The 22,255-nt window shown below is 42.3% G+C and overlaps 1 protein-coding gene across 1 annotated transcript in view; it reads right to left on the bottom strand.

The window, feature by feature from the left end:
* Nucleotides 1–13,822, bottom strand: part of RORA (RAR-related orphan receptor A) — a 117,205-nt gene extending 103,383 nt beyond the window's left edge. The window contains exons 1-2 of the mRNA XM_006831851.1: nt 13,679–13,822; nt 8,845–8,956 (exon numbers count right to left, since the gene is read on the bottom strand). Of these exons, the coding sequence (XP_006831914.1) occupies nt 8,845–8,956; nt 13,679–13,822 (256 nt within the window). The remainder of the gene's footprint in view (nt 1–8,844; nt 8,957–13,678) is intronic.
* Between the last annotated feature and the right edge of the window lie 8,433 nt (nt 13,823–22,255).

Below are 22,255 nucleotides of genomic sequence, written 5' to 3'. Positions count from 1 at the left end.
ACAAGGGAAGTTTGAGTGCAAAACATATTTCTAGCAAATGAAAACACTCAAGTCATCTGAACAGTCAAAATGAGTAGTTTAGTCTAAACAACCATTGAAATCACATAGAAACTTCCAAGCCACTTCAAAAGGGATTCTGAACTCAGCAGCAGCAGGGGGCTTAGAAAGTCTGCCAAAACTTTGAGACATCGTAACTCATATTAAACAATTTGGTTTCTCCGCGGTGGTGAAAGCAAACATTTCTGCTCTACATGATTTTGCTTGTGTAGACACACTGCTTTTGAAATCCATTCGACCAAACCAATTGCTTTGTTAAAACGTGACCATAATTTTCAGAGAGTGCTTTAGAATAAATGTAACTGAAGCCCAAGGAATTTGTTTTCTCATAATCTTGTCTAAGGCACACATGTGGATGTGTGCATAATGTAGATACAATGTCTTAAATACATACATGTAAAAGAGGCAACATGCTAATCATTAAAGGTCTCTGGAGAAAAAGTCAGAGCGTTAATATCATTTACTGGCTCTTATCAGATATACTTTTCTAACTCCTTTATCACTTCCAGAACCCACTGGGAGATCCCCCAGAAATAGGAAATAAACTTCAGGTGCTTATATCACATCATGCTGATTTATAATGAACTGCTATCTTTCTGAATAAGCATTTCAATGAAACCTGTGTTCTTAGAGTTAAAAACTAAACCACACAAAATTCACTGTTGTAGAGTCCATTCTGACTCATAGCGACCCTATAAGCTACAGCAGTACTGCCCCATTGGTTTCCCAACGCTGTCAATCTTTACGGAAGTAGATTGCCACATCGTTCGCCTTAGAAGTGGTTGGTAGATTCGAACTGCTGACCTTTTGGTTGGCAGCAGAGTACTTTAGCCACTGTGCAATTAGGGTTTCCTTGCTCTGAAAGACAGCAAGTTCAAATGAGGAAGCAAAATAATATCTTTCATGATTTTGTTGTTGTTGTTGTTAAGTGCCATCAAGTCGGTTCCAACCCACAGCGACCCTGTATAGGGTTTTCGATGAGTGGCTGGTGAGCTTGAACTGCCAACCTGTGGTTTGAACTGGCTTTGCAGTCCAGTTTATTAACCCACAGTGCCACACCAGGACTCCATTTTTTAATTTTCCTTTTATAGGCTGGCAATACAGGATGTATATTATTTCTGCTTGCTAATAAACTACAAGCAATACACTTAGAGAGTCTGGATTTCCTTGGGTTTCTGGCCTGGAATATTTCGTAAGAATTACAATTACTGTGGTGTGCAATGGTTAAGGCTATTCCAGCGTTTTAGTTTTTAAACAGCCTTTCCTGCCTCCAGCCTCTTCAGTTTTAACTCAACCATCAAACGTGGAAAAGGCTTTGGGCTAGAACTTAATAAATAAGGTATGACTATAATTTACCAGAACTAAGTTTGGGTACATTTATTATCTGCATCAATGAAAGCTTTCTTGTACTGAAATTTATTTAAATAATTAGCATAATGTAATCTCCTCTTACTACCTTAAATTTTCACTTCCAGAAGAAACTGATTAGCTAATGGTAGGGTCTATAGCAATTAAGGAATTTAAACTAGGAATAAGGACACTAGAAGGTGTTTGTTTCTTCCAAGTCTTGAACAAGAAACCACACTCTTTCTGTTTTATTAGAAACATTTTCAGAGAATGGTAGAGCTAAGATAGATGTTTAGAACTATCTAGTCCAGCCTTCTAATTTTACAAATAGAAACGGAGCAATTGTTGTAACCTGACAAAAACGGAACCGCAGATCAGGGAACAGAATCCACACTTTCTCCTAACCTGCATAACACTCAGCCATCAGTTAAAACAAAATATCTGGGATTCAGTTTCCTGATGTCCATCTATGAGGTATAAACATTTCTATGCCATTACACTGTTTTTATGTCGGTTTAGCTGCTATCACTTTCTGTATTTATTTAGTTCATGTCTGTTTACTTGGTTATTGTGTCTCCCTTCCCACCAGAATCTATCTACATTCTCAGAGGCCAGGGACTAGTAAGTCTTCACTTCATGTGCGCTGTATCCGCAGCCCTTGACACCTCACGGGTAGAGAACTGGACATGGCACCACTGTTCTCCATAAAAAGAGGGGGTAGGGGCTGCTGTGTGGAAGGGAGCAGGCTCCCCTTCCACACGTCAACCAGAACCAATGTACCTGTTTGATCAGACTAGATTCCAAGCTGCATGAAGGCAGGGCAGTGCCCGCCTTAGTCAAGCTTCTAGACTTGCAGTATCTGTCTGGACATTATGCAATGAGGCACAGGTCACGAACTCAGTGCTTGACATGCCATCTCGTAAACAGAAAGCATCTACAAACTTGCTGGGCACTAAGACCTTGAGTTTACTGCTGAGAAAAGCAACCAAGAAAAGACAGCACTGTTTCTGCCCCAGGTGGCCGAGACTCCCATGGTACAATCCCCACCCTGCCCCCACTCATGGTCAGAATAGCAGCAAGGCCTGGCCTCAGTGCACATCCAGTCTCTGTCGTATGCAAAGAGCAGATCTCATGGACAAGACTTCATGTAGAAAAGGAACCGCATTTGGAAAGAAGCATAGGCACCTTCAGCACCAAAACAGCCTTGGGTTTTCTCCAGTTTGGACCAGTTAGGGTCACAGATTTGGAGTCTACCCACCGTCTCTATGTCAGGGGTGAGGAACATCGAGCCTGTGGCTGTATTGTTGTTGTTGTTGTTAAGTGCTGTCACGTTGGTTCCAACTCATAGCAACCCTGTATGTGGTTTCTGAGAAGTGGCTGATGAGTCTGAGCTTCCGACCTCGCAGTTCAATCCAACCTTGCAGTCCAGCACATTAACCCACAGTGCTACACCAGAGTGGCCCTTGAAATCATTCGGTCTGACCTTGCCAAGGCAACTGCAATTCCAGCTATCATACTGTTGTTGTTAAGTGCTACTGAGTCAGTTTCAACTCACAGCAACCCTGAATAGGAGTCGAACTGCTAAGTCTGAACTGCTAAGTCTGAACTGCTGACCTTTCGGTTCAAACAGACCTTGTGGTCTCGTGCTTATCTTACAATACCACACCAGGACTCTTGCTATCATATAGTTGTTGCTGTTTTAAGTGCCGAGTTGTTTCCGACTCATCGCGACCCTGTATAGGGTTTTCAAAGAGCAGCTGGTGGGTTTGAACTGCTGACCTCATGGTTCGCAGTCCATAACTGATCCTACAACACCACACCAAGACACCATAATGATCACATTTGTTGTTGTTGTTAAGTGCTGTTGACTTGGTTCAGACTCACAGCGAGCCTGGTGAGTTTGAACCCCAGATCTTGCAGTTCAAACCAACCTTGAGGTAGAACACTTATCCTATGGTACCACATGGGGACTCCTAGTTGTCATATTAGCAGTGAGCTAATTAAATGTTTGACCAAATCTAGCAGGCTAATTCTTACATTGATAACTTTGTATGGCCCACAAATGATGTTATAAATAATCCCAAGGGGCCTTGGCAGACAAATGGTTCCCCACCCTTGCTCTACATGATGGAAAGAAAAGTCCCTGGGTGAGTCAAGCAGCTAATGTACTTGGGGGGCTAACGAAAAGGTGGAAAGTTTGATCTACCCAGAGGTGCCTCTCAGAAGAAAGGCTGGGTGATCTACTTTGGAAACATCAACCACGGACAATCCTGGAGAGCACAGGTCTACTCTGAGACACATAGGGTGGCCACCAGTCACAGCCAACTGGTTGTTAAGTAACTGTTGTTGTTGTTAAGTGCCGTCGAGTCGGTTCCGACCCATAGCGACCCTGTACAGGGTTTCCGAGGGTGTAAATCCTTACGGGAGTAGAAAGCCTCATCTTTCTCCCGCGGAGCGGCTGGTAGTTTCGAACCGCTGACCTTAAGGTTCGCAGCCCGATTCGTAACCACTACGCTACCAGAGCTCCTTTGTTAAGTAACTAGAAGACTATTTTCAGTTTGTTAATAACATCTAAGTGTTGTTGTGAAGTGCTGTCGAGTCAGATCTGACCCATAGCGACCCTGTATAGGGTGTCTGAGGAGCAGCTGGTGAGCTTGAACTGCCAACCTCGCAGTTCAAATGGCTTTGCAATCTGGCGCATTAACCCACAGCGCCACACCAGGACTCCCATCTACGTGGGTGCAGAAATTTCCAGTTTGGCACTCTTGGACCCTGAAAGGAGATTTAAGAGGACAGAAGGGAGGCTGATTTTCCTTCCAGAGACTTGTTCCTCGTTAGTAAGAGAAAACAATACTGATGGCAAACCCTGGCTGTCCTCACATTCACCAGAGGAGCTTTTAAAAATGCAGATTCCTTGGCCTCACCCCAGACCACTGGAGTCATAATCTGCCCAAATGTCCATGGAGAACAGAAACAAAAGGCTCCTCTCACAGGCTGGGTCTGAGGATCACTGTACTGGGAACAACAGAACCACTTTTTGAATATTCACATTCTAGAGCTCCACCTTAGATCTGTGAATCAGACTTGTGAGGGGACTTGTGGGACCCAGGATCTGCCTTTTTAATAGGCTTTTACCTAAAGTTGCAGAACCGTTGCTGTGGGCAGTTATTTTAGAGCTAACCCAATTTCTGTGGATTGCTTAGGATATTGAAAAATCTCCTTTGTTTAAAGAACACACAGCTTGTAGAGATATATATATATAAATCCATTTAGCCCAATATTCTTTTGTTTCGCTATGGGGAAACTTTATTCAATATCATGTGCACATTCACAACAAATCATAAAGGTATCAGCAGTTCTGCTGCCAACAAGGACCTCTCCTTCAGAACCCAGGTGTCTCAGCTGGTATAAAAGTATACAGGTGGTACCTGATTAATCCAGCACACAGGAGGCACCTAAAAGGTGTTTGTTTAATTATTTTTATCCAGTGTTATGCTGACCTCAAGGTCAGTGGTTCAAACCCACCAGTCACTCCTCTGAAACCCTATACAGCTATGAGTCGGGACTGACTTGATGGCACTTAACAATGACAACACCTTCACCCATTTTATATTCTATAAAATATTTGAAGTGAGAAAGACAAAAAAGATGAAGGGAGGATAGGGTTGGAACCAACAGCTAAAAAAAAAAATAACATTCTGTGGAAAAGAAACTATTTCTTATGCGGTGACAGTCACACTTTTGGGTGGTGCAGTTTGAAAAACGGTTTGCTTCACTAGCTGATCTCAAAGGTAACCAACCACACGTCTTCACTTACGAACCACCGTCTTATCTGTGTTATGGGAAGATCTAACAGGTATTCCTTGCCTCCCACCTCCCTTTGTTGTTGTTGTTGTTGTTTTTTCATGAAAAATTAAGATTTCATGTTTCTAGTAGGAACAAGTGAGCACTCTGTCATTCCTGAAAATCCTGGCGACTGCTTATGATTGTTATTAGCCTGGTTATTCTAGATCAGAACACTTGACTTCTTGAGCAACTCCAACTAAGTCCATGTAGACTTGTACTCTCACCCGGCTGTGTAGCAGCACCAACAAAATGGCACTTCAGGAAATAGGAAAATCAATACTCACTCCTCTGATTCCAATACAGAAAGCAGACTGCTTCAGGCATATTTCACACTTGGTACACCACTGAAATCTGGACTCATAATTCACTTGATGTATCTAGTTATACTAACATTTCTTTATCTAAATGTTTATCTCTTTTTCATGCAGTGTTTTGAAGTATCAATCTTAAGATGTTTGAAAAATTATGTCAAGTATTCTCTTTTATTTTGTTAGGCAGACTACGTAGACTCAAGTGGACCAAATGATCTACTACACATGTTCAGAAACCAAAGGGTTGGTAGATTTTACACTCAAGTTTAAAATTGTTTCACTGCTAAGAAGACCAATGGTAGTTTATTTCTAAGCTTATCTTTTTTGAAAAAAGGTAACAATTCTGGATTTAAGAAGGTAAAACACTGGATTTAGCTGATCAAAAAGATTGACAACCTTTGCCTAATATATATATATATATATATATATATTGTTGTTGGTAGGTGCCATTGAATGGATTCCAATTCCTAGTGACCTGTATCGGGGTTCCAAGGATGGCTGGTGGGTTTGAACCATTAACCCTGTGGTTAGCAGTCGAGTGCTTATGTTACAGCACCATACCAGGACTCCATATTATGATGGTGGTGGTGGTTGTGTGCCACCGAGTTGGTTCCGACTCACAGCAACCCTGTATAGGTTTTTGAAGAGCGGCTGGTGGGTGTGAACTGACAACTCTGTGTTTACTAGTCTAGTGCTTATCCTAGAGTGCTATACCAGGAGTCCATATATGAGAGTTGTTGTGTTGTTATATACCGTGAAGTTGGTTCCAACTCATAGCGACCCTGTACAGGGTTTCCGAGGCTGTACATCTTTACGGGAGCAGAAAGCCTCATCTTCCTCCCGCGGAACAGCTGGTAGTTTCAAACTGCTGACCGTGAGATTAGCAGGCCTATTCGTAACCACTACACTACCAGAGCTCAAACTTAGAGAAAATACAAGGATAACTAAATGATTCTTGATAGTTTTTGTTGTTAAGTGTCACTGAGTCAATTGTGACTCAGAGTGACCCTGTATAAGATTTCCAAGGAGTGGCTGGTGTGTTTGAACTGCCAACCTTATGGTTCACAGTCCAGTGCTTATCCTACAGTGCCACACAAAGACTCCTCACGTTAGTTATCGACTTACAGATCAAACCTCTCTTCCCCTTAACACAGAGCCAAATAGATTTTTATAAATTCGCTTTATCTTAAAATAAATTGAAAACTTTCTTCACTTCCTGCGAAGTGAACTTTTAAAGACCAGTATCTCACACAGTTACATTTCTAAATAATCACATAAAACAATGAATTACACTTGAATCTGGATGTAGAATGATCCATAGCAATGGAGAAAATAATTTCAACCTTTGACCTTCTCCACTAGCCTGACGGGAAATTCATTGGCACCATTGTGGCTTTTCGCTTTTCCAGAGCCAGTAACCACTAGAGGGCAGCCTTATCTCAGCTCTGACAAACTACTTCAGAAAGAAACATCACAAAGACGCTAAGGTTCCTTTAATTATTTTTGCAAAATCTTTGACTTTTCTGGATATTTAATAATCAACTTCAGCGGAACCATAAGTATTCCTAAACAGTGCAAAACTCCACTTTTATAAATTACAATGGTATCAGAAACAACTTGCCATGAAATGGGCTCAAGATACAACCTAGTTTGTGTATCATTAGAAATTTAAGCAAAGCTTTCTCATCGTTAGAGACAGTCATATCCCAAGTGGAACTGGACTTCCACTTTCAGCACCAAAACTTCCAGCACATCTAGTTAAAGTGAAATGTGTTTGGAGAAGACACCAACAAGATGGTGTGAAGATAAGAAACCTCAGCAGAAGAAAATTAAATGAGCCGTGAGCTATATTCAAGATGGAATGGAGAAGTTTAGCAGAAACATAGGGTTAGATGTATATGTGTTTGTGCTACATGCTGCTTTTGTTGTTAGTTACCACTGGGTGGGCTCCACCTCAGGGCGACCTTACATATAACAGAACGAAAAACGTGGTCTACTCCTTTACCATGGTCTTTGATATGTAGGAGTCCATTTCTCTGAGGGTTTTACTCATCTTCAATGACCACCAACTTAGTACGCTGGTAGTCTTCAAATAACTGACAATCTTTCATTTGAGATATAGTTTAAATGTGAGATATAGTTTAAATAGCCCCAAAGGAAAAGATCAGTATTAAAGGATTAAAGTTACAAGAGAGATATTTGTGCTTGATATATGGGGGAGGGCGGAGCTCTGGTAGCATAGTGGTTACGAATCAGACTGCGAACCTCAAGGTCAGCAGTTCTAAACTATCAGCTGTTCCACGGGAAAAAGATGAGGCTTTCTGCTCCCATAAAGATATACAGCCTCGGAAACCCTGTACAGGGTCGCTATGAATCGGAACCGATTCCACGGCACTTAACAACAACAACAAACTACCCTTAGAGATAGTGAGTTCCCCATTACTATGTGTGTTTAAGCATAACTAAACCAACATTTGGTAGGAATGTTACAGAGAAGACCCAAATGCCAATGGTACATTTAACTGGACTTTTAAGGTTTCCTCTATTCCCAAGATTCTATGAAAGAATGGGTATTTGTTTATGAGCTTTCAAATAAACACATCTCAATCCAGAAGGTTAGGTAAACACCCATCAAATGAGAAATGAGTTCTTACCCACCTATCCTGGTGTGATGCTGTGGATTAATGTACTGGACTGTATGTATAAAGTCTTTGAAGAGCACAGTTGGCATTCAAGCTCACCAGCCACTCCTAGGAATCTCTATATAGGGCCACTATGGGTCAGAACTGACTCAATGGCAATTAACAATGACAACAATCCAGGTGGAAAGTTTTATAAACCTACAAACCTACCATCATCGAACTGATTGTCCAACTCACAGCAACCTTGTAAGATAGAGTAGAACTGTCCCATGGGGTTTCCAAGACTAAAAGCTTTATGGAAGCAGACTGACATGTCTTTGTCCCGCCGAGTGGCTGGTGCGTTCCAACAGCCACACTTTTTGCTCGCAGCTAAGCACTTAAGCACTGCACCACTAGGGTTCCTTGGGTTATTTTCAAAAAGGCAACAATTTCTCAAGAGTCTGTTCACAATCATACTCTGTAGCTGTCATGGAAGCAAACCGGGCAAAACCTACGGGTGCAAGGATTCTTGCGCTTTCTCCTACACGAAGGAAGGCGTATGAACATTAGAAGATGCATTTGTGAATCTTCCTTTGCCCAAAGATAAACAGGACTAATGGGTACGTCTTTCGCTCAATTCTACTATTATGGAGACAGATTACACAGGCTTGGTGCACTGCGTGGTACTGCGTATTCTTTAGGAAAGTAATGCTTACATTTCATCCAGATCGTCTTAAAATAAGAGCGCTTAATGAAAATCATGGATGAAGAGCGCTAATGACAAGCAAATAGGAATAACCCCATTTGCACCAAATTGATTTTATTAAATAGTAATTTAAAGATATTAGGCTTAGCAAAGCATTACATAATTGAATCTATTTTTTCCCTTATAAATGCCAGAGTTATAATTTCCACTAACTAGAGAGAAAATTCTATCCAGGACATTTTCACATCTTCCTCCAGAGGAGATAGCAGAATTTAGAGGCTAGTTCTGGCTTCACCATGCGTCAGCTGGCAGAGGCTGGGTTCATCTCATAGCCTCTGTGAGTCTCAGTTTCTTCAACAAAAAGGCCAAGACCGTGACTCTGACTTCCCAGTGAGGATGAAATGAGATAAGAGGGTTTGTAGACTGTAAAGCACAACATAGATATTGATTAACACCATCCCTCTATTGATTATGAAATGACTAGTAAACTTCACAGACAATAAAATCAAAAGCAAAAAATGCAATCACTAGCAAGCCTCGGGAGTAAACCTTATTCCTTTTCATAATGATCAGAGCAAAGGTTTTTAAGTTATCACATTAGCCTCTTATAATATAACGAGGGCTAACAGATTTCACTTTAAAATGAAAGGCCAGAAACAGCTGCTTTTGTGTCTTTTACCCACTGGTAGGTAGTATATGCTTTGATCTTTCTATTTAGTCCTCTTATCACTAGACACAGTACTGACAATTTGCAGAAAAAGCATGCTCTATCAACAGCACTTAATAACAACAAATCATATTACATACAACACTGACAGATACAAAAAGTTCTGACTCTCAGCCCATGACTACAAATGCCAGGGTAGAAGGGAAATACCGTCAGTGGATAAAGGAAAATTCACATTTGAGTTGTCCCTGCTGGGCCCGATTTTTTGTTTCCTTAACAGCAAAACATAAAAGCAGTGACGTTGCTAACTATGAATGTCTAATTATGGTTCTATAAATTACCAAATGTGAAAATATACTAAGGCAGCCATGATTTCTTAGTAATACACACGTGTGAATATTTGAACTACATGCAGGAAACCTTCCTATGAACAAGGTATTCTTATGAGATTCCTTTCATATAAAGTGTTTATTGATACTTAAAATCCAAGAAGTTTTAAAAAGTACTGAAGATCTACCTCTGAAAATTGATCGATCGATCTATGTACCCTTCTAATCCTTTTTTCTCCTAGTGAATGGTCAGTTGTAAATGATTATATCTTAGGTACCCCACAGCAAGTTATAAAGTGGCTGGGTACTATTGCAGATGCTTTGTAATCATCTACTACTTGATCTCATCCACTTTATAGGCAGTGCCAGGTTCTTAATTGTGTCTTTAAAAATTTGTAGGTAAGTCGGAGCAGGTGTATACGGTTCTTATTGAGCCTTACTTTAGTGTAAGAAAAGCCTCAAAGTGTTTTCAATGATTTAAAGGCTGCATTTGCAGCAAGTAAAGGTGACTTTGATGAAGAATTTGTTATTAGAAGTTAGTTCAATCTTTTCAAAGTGAGGACAAATTTACATAATATTAAAGATCACGTAGGAGTTGTCCTTCAGTCAGATGGGATGTTGTGCACCTGTACTATGATTTGCTTGGCTGGGAGCAAGAACAACTAATATATTTACTTGTTGTTACATACCGTCCTGTCAAGTGAGTTTCAACTCACCTGGGTTTACTTTTTTCAACTCATAGCGACCCTGTATAGGGTTTCCGAGGAGCACCTGGTGAGTTTGAACTGCCGACCTTGTGGTTCAAACTGACCATAAGGTCAAGTTTTTACATACCAGAATATTTACTGTTGGTGGTTTTTGCCGTGGAGGCGGTTCCTACTCACAGCGACTCTGGACACGGTTTCTGAGGCTATAAATCTTTACGGGAGCAGAATGCCTCATCTTTCTCCCACGGAACCACTAGTAGTTTCGAATTGCTGACCGTGAGACTAGCAGCCTGATTCATAATCACTACACTACCAGAGCTCCTTAAAATATTTGCTAGGTATACAAAAAACTAGGGGTCTTGGTGTGGTGGTGTAGGATAAGCACTGGACTGCCAACCACAAGGTTGTCTGTTCAAACTCACCAGTACTCCTGCACAGGGTGACTGTGAGCCAGAACCAACTCAACAACACTTAACAACAACAAGAAAATTAAGATTTAAATCACATACTCCATTTTTTTTTTTTCAAGGAAAAAAAAAAAAAAAGGCTGTTTCTATTTAGAAATTGTATTTCAAAACTAGGAAGCATTAAAGAAATTATATGGTACTCAATTCAAATCAACGGCCAAGTATTTTCACTTGAGCCTGATGTTGCTTTGCATTTTGAGGCATATGACTAGAATGGCTAAACTCAGAGGATGCTCATGAAAATGGTGCGTTCTAATCCTCTCTACTTCATGGTGCCTGGATTCCCCTCTTCTCCCATGGACAAACTGATTTAGAGATCCTTGTGACAGACAAGTGCTCTGCTATGTGCTGGTGGCAATTTGGGTTGACTTTTTTCCAGACCCAGCCATCACCTTTTTACCCATCAAAAGTAATAAAAATGGAACAAAATTTCCACCTAAGAAATAACTCTGAAATGCTTTTAAAACAAGACCAAAAATAAAACTCAAATTTCATTGGGTTTAAGAAAAGCCACATTCTAAAAAACAATAACACCATATTTATTAAAGTTAGAAATACTACTCGCCACCAAGTTGCATATACAGTTTTTCCAAAGCAGGAGGGTGCCTTCATACGTATATGAATTGTGTTGGGGGAAGAATCTATCACTATACAGAAATTCCTATTAAGCCTCCATCCACTCTCACATTACAACACTTGATGGCTAACTGAAAGTTCAGAGGTTCAAAGCCACCAGCTGCTTCTCGGAACAACGATGTGGCAGTTTGCATCTATAAAAGTTTACAGCCTTGGAAATACTATGAGACAGCACTACTCAATCCTAGGAGTTGGGTCGGAAACAAGTAGGAGTCAGAAACAACTTGATGGCACTTTGGGTGGGCCACTCTCATAGTCCCAATATACATGAACATGGCCTGACACTTACATGAAGCAAAGGGATTTAATCTATTGAAACTGACGAACCTCTTGTATTCCCTTAAAGTACTCAACTTCCATGTGACATTTGGCCAATGCCCTTTTATGATGAGCAAAATAAACGCTCCCCTAATTACAAATGTGATCACTGGCTCTTTCTATTTAGCCCAAGAAACAATACAAACGGTATTGGAATTTTGTTAATTAAAACAAAAACCGAACTGAAGGATGAGACTCCAGTTGCTCAAATGAAGATTTATTACTTCTAAGCATGTAACCACTTAAAACCTAAACTTAATTGACAACTAACGCAAAGGAAGGATTTTCTTCTTTGGTGAGTTCAAAAGGCTTGGTTTAATGATGTTTAAAAAACATAAGTAAATCAGCCAACAAAGAGAATGTTTCTCTTTTATGGTCGCTTGTTTTCTCCTCCCTTGTCCACATGCATACACATATCAAAAAGCTATATTGTAAAGAGCGTCTCTTGTTTTGCATGAAAAGCCTAATTATACAAAGTCCCTTACATATGGAACCAATTTGCGATTAAAACTTCGAGGCAGTAGGGAAGTATTTAATATGATTTTGGGCCAGTTTCTCCCCCCCTCCCTTAAATCTGATATGGAAACATTTATAGCATTCCTCATTTTCCCACAAACTATTTTTCCTCAGTTTAATTTTTCACCAAAGCAAGATAATCCCATTAGAACACAGGATGTTACGATATTGGGAATGAAATATTCTAATTGTCTAGATGTATTCTATTTGTCTCCTTCTCAGGCAGCTGAACCTAAAGAAAAATTGTGCTGCCGGTACTTCTTAGTTACTTTTCTCAAAGCATAAGACTAGGAATCTATTATTCTATGGCAGCCAGGGACCACTGCAAGACAAATGCGTGAGCCAGAGCGTTTTGTGTGTGTGTGTGTGTGATTCTCATAACACTAATAGCAAGGGATAATATGTAACTTCACCTTGTACTAGAACTAGAAGCCAAAAGCCTATTTACTAGGAAACATCAAAATTAAATGAAAATGTACTTTCCTTATTAATCACTTAGGATTTACAGTTCACTAGGCGATTAGCAGTTTAAAATGTCTTAGACACTCCCCCCATATCAACACAAATTAGAACAAAAAGGGTAAGAACTGACATTGCCATCTCCCAAAAGGCAAAATGTTTCATAACTTACAAAAAAAATAGTCGTAAATGTCTTAATTACAAAGCTATTCCGGTTTTATCCTTCAAGGATTATGAAAATGTAGAAAAAAAAGCATAAAAGTTTTGTCAGGAGTAGGAGAATAAATTCATTCTTTGTAAGAATTCGGTAATGTTTTTCTTTCCAAAATTATTGTAAGTGCTTAAAAGTCTGGATTACAAATAGGTTTACTCTCTTTTTTACTGTATCACTCGCATATTCTAAAAATGATCAAATCCCATTTCCCACATACCACAGGGGAGAAGATAACACAATTTGCTATGGGTACACAGTATAGAAAGATTTCATCTCCAGCAGCTCCTCTTAGCTCCAGTCCGTTTCGGCCTGTTAATTATTAATAAAAACGATGCCACCCAATCTCAAGTGAAGAAAGGCAAAGCTCGCTGATCCGAAAGTTAACCCGGTGTGAAGATACAGAACTGGTGTCCTACATCCCGGATTGCAACAAAACCCCAACCTAGCAAATGTTTAACGAGCGCTAGGCGATCTTACGTACGGGCAGACCCCGCAGAATCGAAAGGTTAGAAAAGGGAGCCCCATCCGCTGGAAACAGATGGGCTCTAAATCCCCACGCCGAGCGGCCAGGCCTCCGAAGCCGATCGGGCAGATTATCCACTGGGGAACCTGCAGGCACATCACCGGACAACGTGCTCCGAGGCTGTTTGCAAGAGTCCTAAAAATGCGTCCCGGTTTCTTTCGGCGGCACAGACGACTTCCGCACACCACTAAAACTTCGCCTTTTCCATTAGGAACTTTCCTGACTTGCTAGGACTTCTTTCCTCCTCACCTGGAAGGATCTCAGGCGGCCAGTACCCCCTGTCACCCCGCCACCGTCCCGACTAAGGACCAAGCAGGACGGAAAATCGGTCCGGGTTGGTTTAGCGGCGCTGTGAACCTCAAGATGGGGGTTCGAGCTCACCAGCCGCTCCTCTGGATAAAGCTAAGGCTTTCTGCTCGCGCAAAAGGTTTACAGCCTGAGAAAACCTATACGAGGTCACTATGAGTCGGAACCGACTCCACTGCACAGAGAAACAGCCACAGGGCTGCCTGCGACAGACCGGTGCCTCTCGGCTCTACCCGCCGTCTCACCTTCACCTCTGGCCGCGAACCCGTGGGCATAGAAGTCTCTTCCCCTTATCCATCCACAACCCAAAGTATCAAGTACAGCTGAGATGTGGTTGCAAGCGGCCGCTGAAGGCGCCCGTCTGGTTTCGGCCAGGTTGTTTTCGGAAGTGGCCGCGGCTGGACGCAAACCCGATCGGCCGCACTTCGCCGGTAGCCAGGCGCTAGGGCGCTCGGGGCCGCCGGGCCGCCAGTGGGGGAGGGCGCAAAGCCCCGGGCGCTGACCAGTCCTGGGGGATGACAACGCGTCCGCGCGCACGCCCGGCCCGGCCCGGGCCGGCCGCAGCGCCTCCCCTACGTAGGCCGGAGCGGCTCGGGGTGCGGGCCTGAGGGACCGGCCGCGGGCGCCATCGGCACCCCCGGACCTCTCCAGATCCTCCCCTCACTTCCCGAAGCGCGGCGACTCGCAGCAAACTTTCTTCCGGGAGCCTTGCCGGGTGCCAGGCGGACCCGAGCGAATGACAGGATTCGGAGGGGGCCAAGGAGAGACCCAGTCCCCGCGGCTTAGCCCCCAGCAAGGGGCAGGCCAACCCTGTGGCCCGGCTCAGGTGGCGCCGCAGCTGGGGCCCCGAAGACCCTGGCGGGTTCCCGCGCTCAGCCCCGGGCAGTACGTGCGCTCCGGCAGGCGCGCCCACCCCTCCCCCTGCGCGCCCTCCTCCCCGCCCCCCGGAGCAGCCAGCCCACCCGGCCCCGGCGGGGCGCCCGGGCTCACCTTTCATCGCTGCGATCACAAAATACATCATTTAAGCCGCGGTGCGGAGAGCGCAGGGAGAGCCGATGGTCCGACCCCGGAGCCCCCTCTGCCGCCGCCGCGCCGCCGCCGCCCGAGCCACAGCAGCAGCTGCCGCAGCTGCCCGCGCGCCGAGAGCCATCCCGAGCCATAAGAGGCTCCATGTGACCGGCTGACATCACGCTGCTACTGTTTACACCGCGCCCCTTCGCTTCCTCCCGGGGCGGGAGGCGGGAGGCGGGAGGCCGGGAGCACCAGCGCTGCGCCCCGCCCCGCCCCGCCCCCGCGGGCAGGTGAGCGGCGGCGGATCGGCGGGCCCACCCCAGCCTGGCGCTGCCTTCCCGCGCCCCCAGCCCGCGCCGGCTCTCTCGGCCTCCTCCTGGCTTCCAGAGCACCTGTGGCCGCCCTGGCGCTTTCAGCGAACAGCGCCCCGTGGAACCGGCGTCTCTGACCACTTTCTCCCCAAAGTCCTAGATACCACACTTGCACTCCTATTCCCTTTCGCTCCACCTGCCCGTGGGGGTGAGAATGAGCCAATTCTATGGCGGAAGGAAGGGGTTCGTTCTGGGGCCCCCAAGAGCGCCTAGCTATTGGAGTCTACAGTACCCTCTACGGCCATGAAGAACCGAGGACTCAGGGACTAGCTTGGCCTAGCGGGAACAGTGGAGCGAGCTTCTCGTAAAACTTTCAGAAGATCTCAGCCTGAGCCTGACACTTAATCCTAATCACAACCAATCTAAAATCTGGGTTTATTCCCCCCGCCCTCCAGCCCCTCAGCCCTCAACTGATCCTCAAAAGAGAACAGAAAACTATGTGAATCACTCGAATTAACTAAGTGTTTAGCTGGTTTGGGCCATATTACCAGGCTGTTCCATTTCCAGCATTATCTCAGAGAGCCTATCTACAAGTTTTAAAGGATCTACTTTAACAACCTAAAAAGAGAGCTATGTTGTGGTACTCTGGCCAGGAAACTAAAAAAGGCCTCCGAAGGTCAACTTTGTGAATTTAACTTGCAACTCAGCCTTAATAGCCTCCAAACTTTAAAGCTTAAACCTTACTGGTCTTAGTGAAAAGTATGTCATTATAATTACTCTGTTTTACAGATGAATCTCTTTACTATGAATTTCAGATGTTCCATACTCAAGAGTCTGCATTATTTAAAACATTTGCAAGCAAGTCTATAGTATTAGGCATACAGATAAACTTATCAAAAGTGAAATTTGCATACCTATTGCTGTTCCTTCAAGCGATTTCAATTCTGATTTCTGTTGGTCTTGTGTTTCCATTTACAATTTAAAATATTAGATAGTTATTCATTGTTGCCTTTATAGAGATTAAACAGGGAACATTTTATTTTTTGCAAACCCCCCCCCCCATAAAACTGGTTTGCCCTTGCCACTGAGTTAGATCATCATTTAAAACACATGTATTCAGGACTGTAGGGGAATAAGGATTCATACACTCCCCACTCCAACGCTTTCAAGGCAAAATTTAGTCTTTCAAACATTTGCACAGTTCTCTGATTTAGGAGATCAAAATGCTCATTGTTACTTACGTCAAGCGATGGCTCGATAAAATTTGATTTTAGATACTCATCCTAGTACAGTTTTTGTTTTTAGGAAAATTTCCAAATCAACCCACAAAAATAGGAAAGGAGAAATTATAAAAGTGTGAAGCCAAGACCTACCCATGTTAACTCAGCTGTCCAGCCATAGCGAAGTGGACAAGAGTGTCAAATGAATCAACCATACCCATTGTGATGTTTACAATTATGAAATTAAATCACACCACGTTCCATGATGCAATTACATCTCCCAGTGAGACAACGCCTCTTGGTTATACTGACACCATCATTCATATTTGGTTCTTGATTTTCCTTGGGCTTACATATATAAGAAAGCAAGAGAATGATAAGCTATCCTGTAGGTACATCTCAATTGTCTTTCCTTTGGATGGGCATGATCAGAGGTACTTGCATGTTCTTCCGTACTCATTTCAAGTAAATCCAGATGTGTAATACTGAGAAGTCACAATGTTATTTTAAAACAACATTCTGCTTTAGAAAACAGTACTTTATAAAATGAACAAATCCATGAGTGCTTGCCTGCCTGTCAGACATTTGACTCTAAGGTATAGACTTATATTACTATTAATCAGTATTTATTTCCAGAACATTTCAAATAAATCAATAATTGTGAATGGTATGTAATATGACACGTGTTCCTGTAATTACAAGTAGTAGAAGCATCCATAAATACGTGCCCAACAAAAACATAATCTTATAATACTTATTTGAAATATTTACACATTTGTTCAACAAAGACATTTCCAGGATAATGCAATACTGACCTTGACCTTTAAAAATGTATTTCATTTGCATCCTACAACTAACGGAGCAGCAGAATTTCAGATACTAAGCCTTAACCTTCCTGTGTGGCTAGATGTGATTTGTAACACATACTTCTATTAAATGTCTTCAGCCTTTAACCCAGAGTATATTAATGTTCTTTATATTAACACAAACCCTCATGAAATTATGAAAGTAAAACACGAGAGACTGTTAAAAAAAAAACAAAAAACAAAAAAAAACCTCCCAAAAGACTCTTGAAATGTAAACGTTTAATAGAATTATGTCCTCAACCAAATAAATCAGTCAGAAATGAAAGAATTCACATCTCCTTCTAGAACCATTTGAATTGGGGGCATACGTGATATACAATTCAATGCAAAATTTTACCCAATATATCTTAAATGTAGGAATAATTACTTGGATTACATTAAATAAATACCTATGGGGAGTATCTCCTGTGTGTGGGGGGGAATACTTATTGGAGATTGTTTCCTTGTTTTTTTCTTTACTAAGTATTCTGGGGAGAGAAAAAATAAAAGCAGGAAAATAATACTGCTTGCTGGTGGTTATGTGCTGTGGAGTCGTAGAGAACATGTACAGGGTTTCCAAGGTTGTACATCTTTACAGGAGCAGAGAGCCTCATCTCTCTTTTGCTGAACCGCTGGTAGTTTAGAATTGCTGGCCTTGAGGTTAGCAGCCTGACTTGTAACCACTATGCTACCAGAGTTCCTTTAATACTGTTTACATGAAGATAGTTAACCAGGGTAGAGATTTTTTACCATGAATGGAATGTTAAATACTAATTCTTGACTCAGTTTTTTTTTTTTTTGTCCCTGTTGACTCATCTCAGAAACAGACGATACACCGAACATTTACGAACATCTTAGAATCCTCTAGAGATGGACATAGACCTACATAACATGCCTGTGTGCTAAGTTTCACATCAGATCTGTCACTTTGCAAGAAGTGAATACACACTTTGATGCCAGAGTATTCCAAAAGTTCCATGAGAGAAGCCCTGTGCATTTCTGCAGGGATCTACGCAGAAGTATGATCAGTAAATTAGTGCCAGTTATCCCATTTTCAGCAGTAAAATATGTGATCTTTCCCTTTATGAGAGTACCATTGGTTTCACACCATACAGGTTCTGATCTCATGGTACACCATCCTGACTCACACATACAGAGCTATTGGGGAGAATCTCAAGTCTGCTTGTGGCTCCTGGTACAAAGATGATGTTAAAGTTGGTTGATGCTGATGAGAGTGAGAATTTTGGCTCTGCAGTTTTGTCTCATCTGGTCCTGCTTCTCTCTCTCCAGTGTGTGGCAGCTTGCTAATTCAATTAATTTCTTTCTAACTGAAACAAAAAAGATCAGCGAAAGGTTAATGTGGTCCTAGGCGGCTTGACTCAGCTGAATCCTTAGCCACTGCCAACAAAGTCTTGTGATCTTTAGAAGGTGGACCATTTTGGTTGTCATAGGGCCAGGGTACCAGATTTTCTATAGACCAAATAGGGTCAGATCCAGAGAGTTCTAAGCAAAGCTACTTAGAAATCTACCAAGAAGGCACACATTTACTTTCAGTGTCTCACAGTCTTGCTCAGTTTTGATTTTGGAAAGAACCAATGTTTCATAAAGAAACATTTACAAATGGATTAATACTGGTGAGACTCGGAAAGCAAAGCATGTGAGCTCCTGTAAACCCATTACTGTGGAGACAATTCTGACTCATAATTGACCCTGTAGGATAGAGTGGAACTGCCCCCATAGGGTTTACAAGACTAGAATCCTTATGGGAGCAGACCGCTACATTTTTCTCCTATGTAGTGGCTGGTAGATTTGAACCATCAACGTTTTGATTAGCAATCAAGTGCTTAACTACTGCACCACTAGAGATTCTTGAAGATGAAAGAAAGGCCCTTATTTGTGAGTGTCAAGAGGGAAGGGATGAGCAGATTAATATAGCTTATCTGATTTTTAAATAAATATGGATAGAGACTTACTGCATATATGTTGTTAAGTGCTATGGAGTCAGTTCCAACACATAACCACTCTGTATAGGGTTTCCTAGGAGTGGTTGTTGGGTTTGAACTGATAACTTTGTGGTTCAAACTGACCTTATGGTCCAGCGCTGATCCTACAACATCACACCAGGACCCCATGCATCTATGAGGGGCTTCAGAAAGTTTGTGAAAAAGTGGAATTGAAAGATAATGGAATTTCCCCAACATTTAGAAGCCACCTCATATATGACGGTAGGTTAAAAAGTATTACTACAAAATCATAGAATCCTATATTAAGCAAAAATATCAAAATGTGAAGCTATTGTATCTCCTCAGATCTTCCATCTAGATTTATTCACCTCTGAAGGCAGTGTTTCCATCTCCCTAAAAGAATTCTTTCCTTTTCAATTTACACCACATGAAAATCCAGCTTTGGCATCCTCAATGGACTCAAATCGTGTTCCTTTGAAATGTTCTTTGAGCTTTTGGTGGGGGAGGGGCACAAAGAAACCTGAAGGACCAAGATCAGAGCTGTGGAGTGGATGAGGTAAGGTTTTCTACTGAATTCTCACATGACAGCCCTTGCTACCCTTGAAGAATGAGCAGGTGCATTTGTTGTTAAGTGCTGTTGACTCATAGTGACCCTGTATAGGGTTACCAAGGACTGGCTGGTGGATTTGAACTGCCTGCTTTGCTGTTCAAACCAACCTCGCAGTATGTCCACTTGAGTTTGTCAAGATTTCATATTAGACCTCAGAATAATTTTTTCCCATAATACAAAAAGTATTCAGTTTTTTTCTGTAGCACTGTAGGATAAGCACTGGACTGGTAACCTCAAGGTCAGTGGTTCAAATCTACTAACCACTCATAGGAAAACCTATACAGTGTCCCTATGAGTCAGAACTAACTTGAGGGTACTTAACAACAGCAATGAAACTAAGACAAGTGTATTATTGAAAGAATATATATAGAGAGATGCATATAGTCCTGGTGTGCTGCTGTGGGATACAACACTGGACTGCAAGGTCGGTTTCAACCACAAGGTCAGCAGTTCAAAATCACTACCCACTTCTTGGAAACCCTATACAATATCACTATGAGTTAGAACCGAATTGATGGTACTTAATAACAAAAAAAATATATAATCTGCCAACCCAACTAACCCAGTGTCATTGAGTTGATTCCAACTCACAGTGACCCTACTGGACACAGTAGAACTGCTTCTTAGCATTCCCAAGACTAGACATTTTGAGAGGAACAGGCAGTCTCATCTGTCTTCCATGGACAGGCTGCTGGGCTTGAATTGCTGACCTTGGTTGTTGGCAGCCCAACGCTTAACCCACTGCATCACAAGGAGCCCTTATGTTGTTGTTGGTAAGTGCCATGGAGTTGATTTTGACTCATAGTGACGTTGTTTCTGAGGCTTTAAATTTCTTGTGGGAACAGAAAGCCTCTTCTTTCTCCTGCGGAGTGGCTGGTGGGCTTGAACTACTGATCGTGTGGTTCGCAGTCCAGTGCTTATCCTAGGGAGCCACTGCACTCCTAGGACACCTTCCTTATATTTTGTGGAAAAATAGAATTAAATAATGAAATGTTTCCCTTTCATTTCTGAAACCCACTTGTATGTATACAGACACATGCTTATACTTTATACATAGACAGAGTGCCTGTTATCTGGCTGGCGCTGGGTTACAAGCTGGAGAGTTAAATAAGAACAAGGTAGTGAACCTAATCTTAAGAGGCTCACTGTTTTGCTGACCTTTGCTCTGAAAACTATAGAAGTCAGTTCCCGGAGCTAGTTTGGACATCCTTGAAGGAGGGCAGTGCCTGGTTGCTATTGAAAAGACGTTTGCGCAGCACTTTGCTACTTACAATTGATAGCTGGCTGCAAATTATTAAGGGTGGCTATTAATGTAATGGGATGTTGGAGGTAAGAGATTAGGCTGGATGGGGACAATGAGACAAGGATTCTGTGAGTTCTGGAACCATACAGCTTAGATACCTCTTAGGAAATCCAGAGAAATGGCATATGTTTTGTAACCTTCAGAATGAGGAAAAGAGTAAAGTTCACAGGCATATATTGCTGAGCAACCTCCACAAAATAGGTAGGTAGCAGGTGCTTCACTAAGCACACATCTGCCAAGGTAACCAAGAACGAGGTGCAAATCAGAGGCCAGAGAATCCTCTATCTCTCTGTGCTCTCATGACATGTCTTTGCTCTACTGGTGGAGTTGCCCATGGGTCACTCAGGGAACCATTCTTGTTTCTTTCCTTCTTCTTCCTTTTTTTTTAGTGAAGGGAGGAGAAGAATACAAGTGAACTTGGAACTTGCAGATTTGGGGTCTAGTCTCATATGACCAGAAAGTCCTTGGGGAAATCATTTCACCTCTCTGGACATTAGGTCCTTCATCTAAAAAATGAGGCGATGGGTACAGACCTCAGAGGCCTCCTACAAACTGACCAGACAGCTTTTGGGATTATTTCCCATCCACTTTTCTAGGATACCTGCATCCCTGTTTTCTAATCTATATCTACATATTTCTCCAAGCAGCCTCTTTATTTCATTGAGTGTTGTGGTGTGGTAGAATACATTTTGGCATCAGACAAAGCTGGGCTCGAAACCAACTTCCATCCCACTCATTGGGTGAGCGATCTTGAGCAAAGCTGTGTTTCCTCATATGTGAAATAAGACTAGTAGATCCTTGTAGGGCCCTGGGATGATTAAATTAAATAGAATAAAGAAAGGGCAGAGTGATCACCTCTTAGTAAGGCTCACAATGTGGGGACCATCACCAACAGCAAGCTCTATACTGTTGTACAAAAAGAGCTTGTGTTTGGCATAACATTTTTTTTTTAACATTTTAT

Source organism: Chrysochloris asiatica, unplaced genomic scaffold, assembly GCF_000296735.1.
Source record: "Chrysochloris asiatica unplaced genomic scaffold, ChrAsi1.0 scaffold00004, whole genome shotgun sequence".
In the NCBI taxonomy this organism is placed as follows: Eukaryota; Metazoa; Chordata; class Mammalia; order Afrosoricida; family Chrysochloridae; genus Chrysochloris; species Chrysochloris asiatica.
Note: the sequence above shows the minus strand (reverse complement) of the source record. Positions and strands in the feature narration are given on the sequence as shown.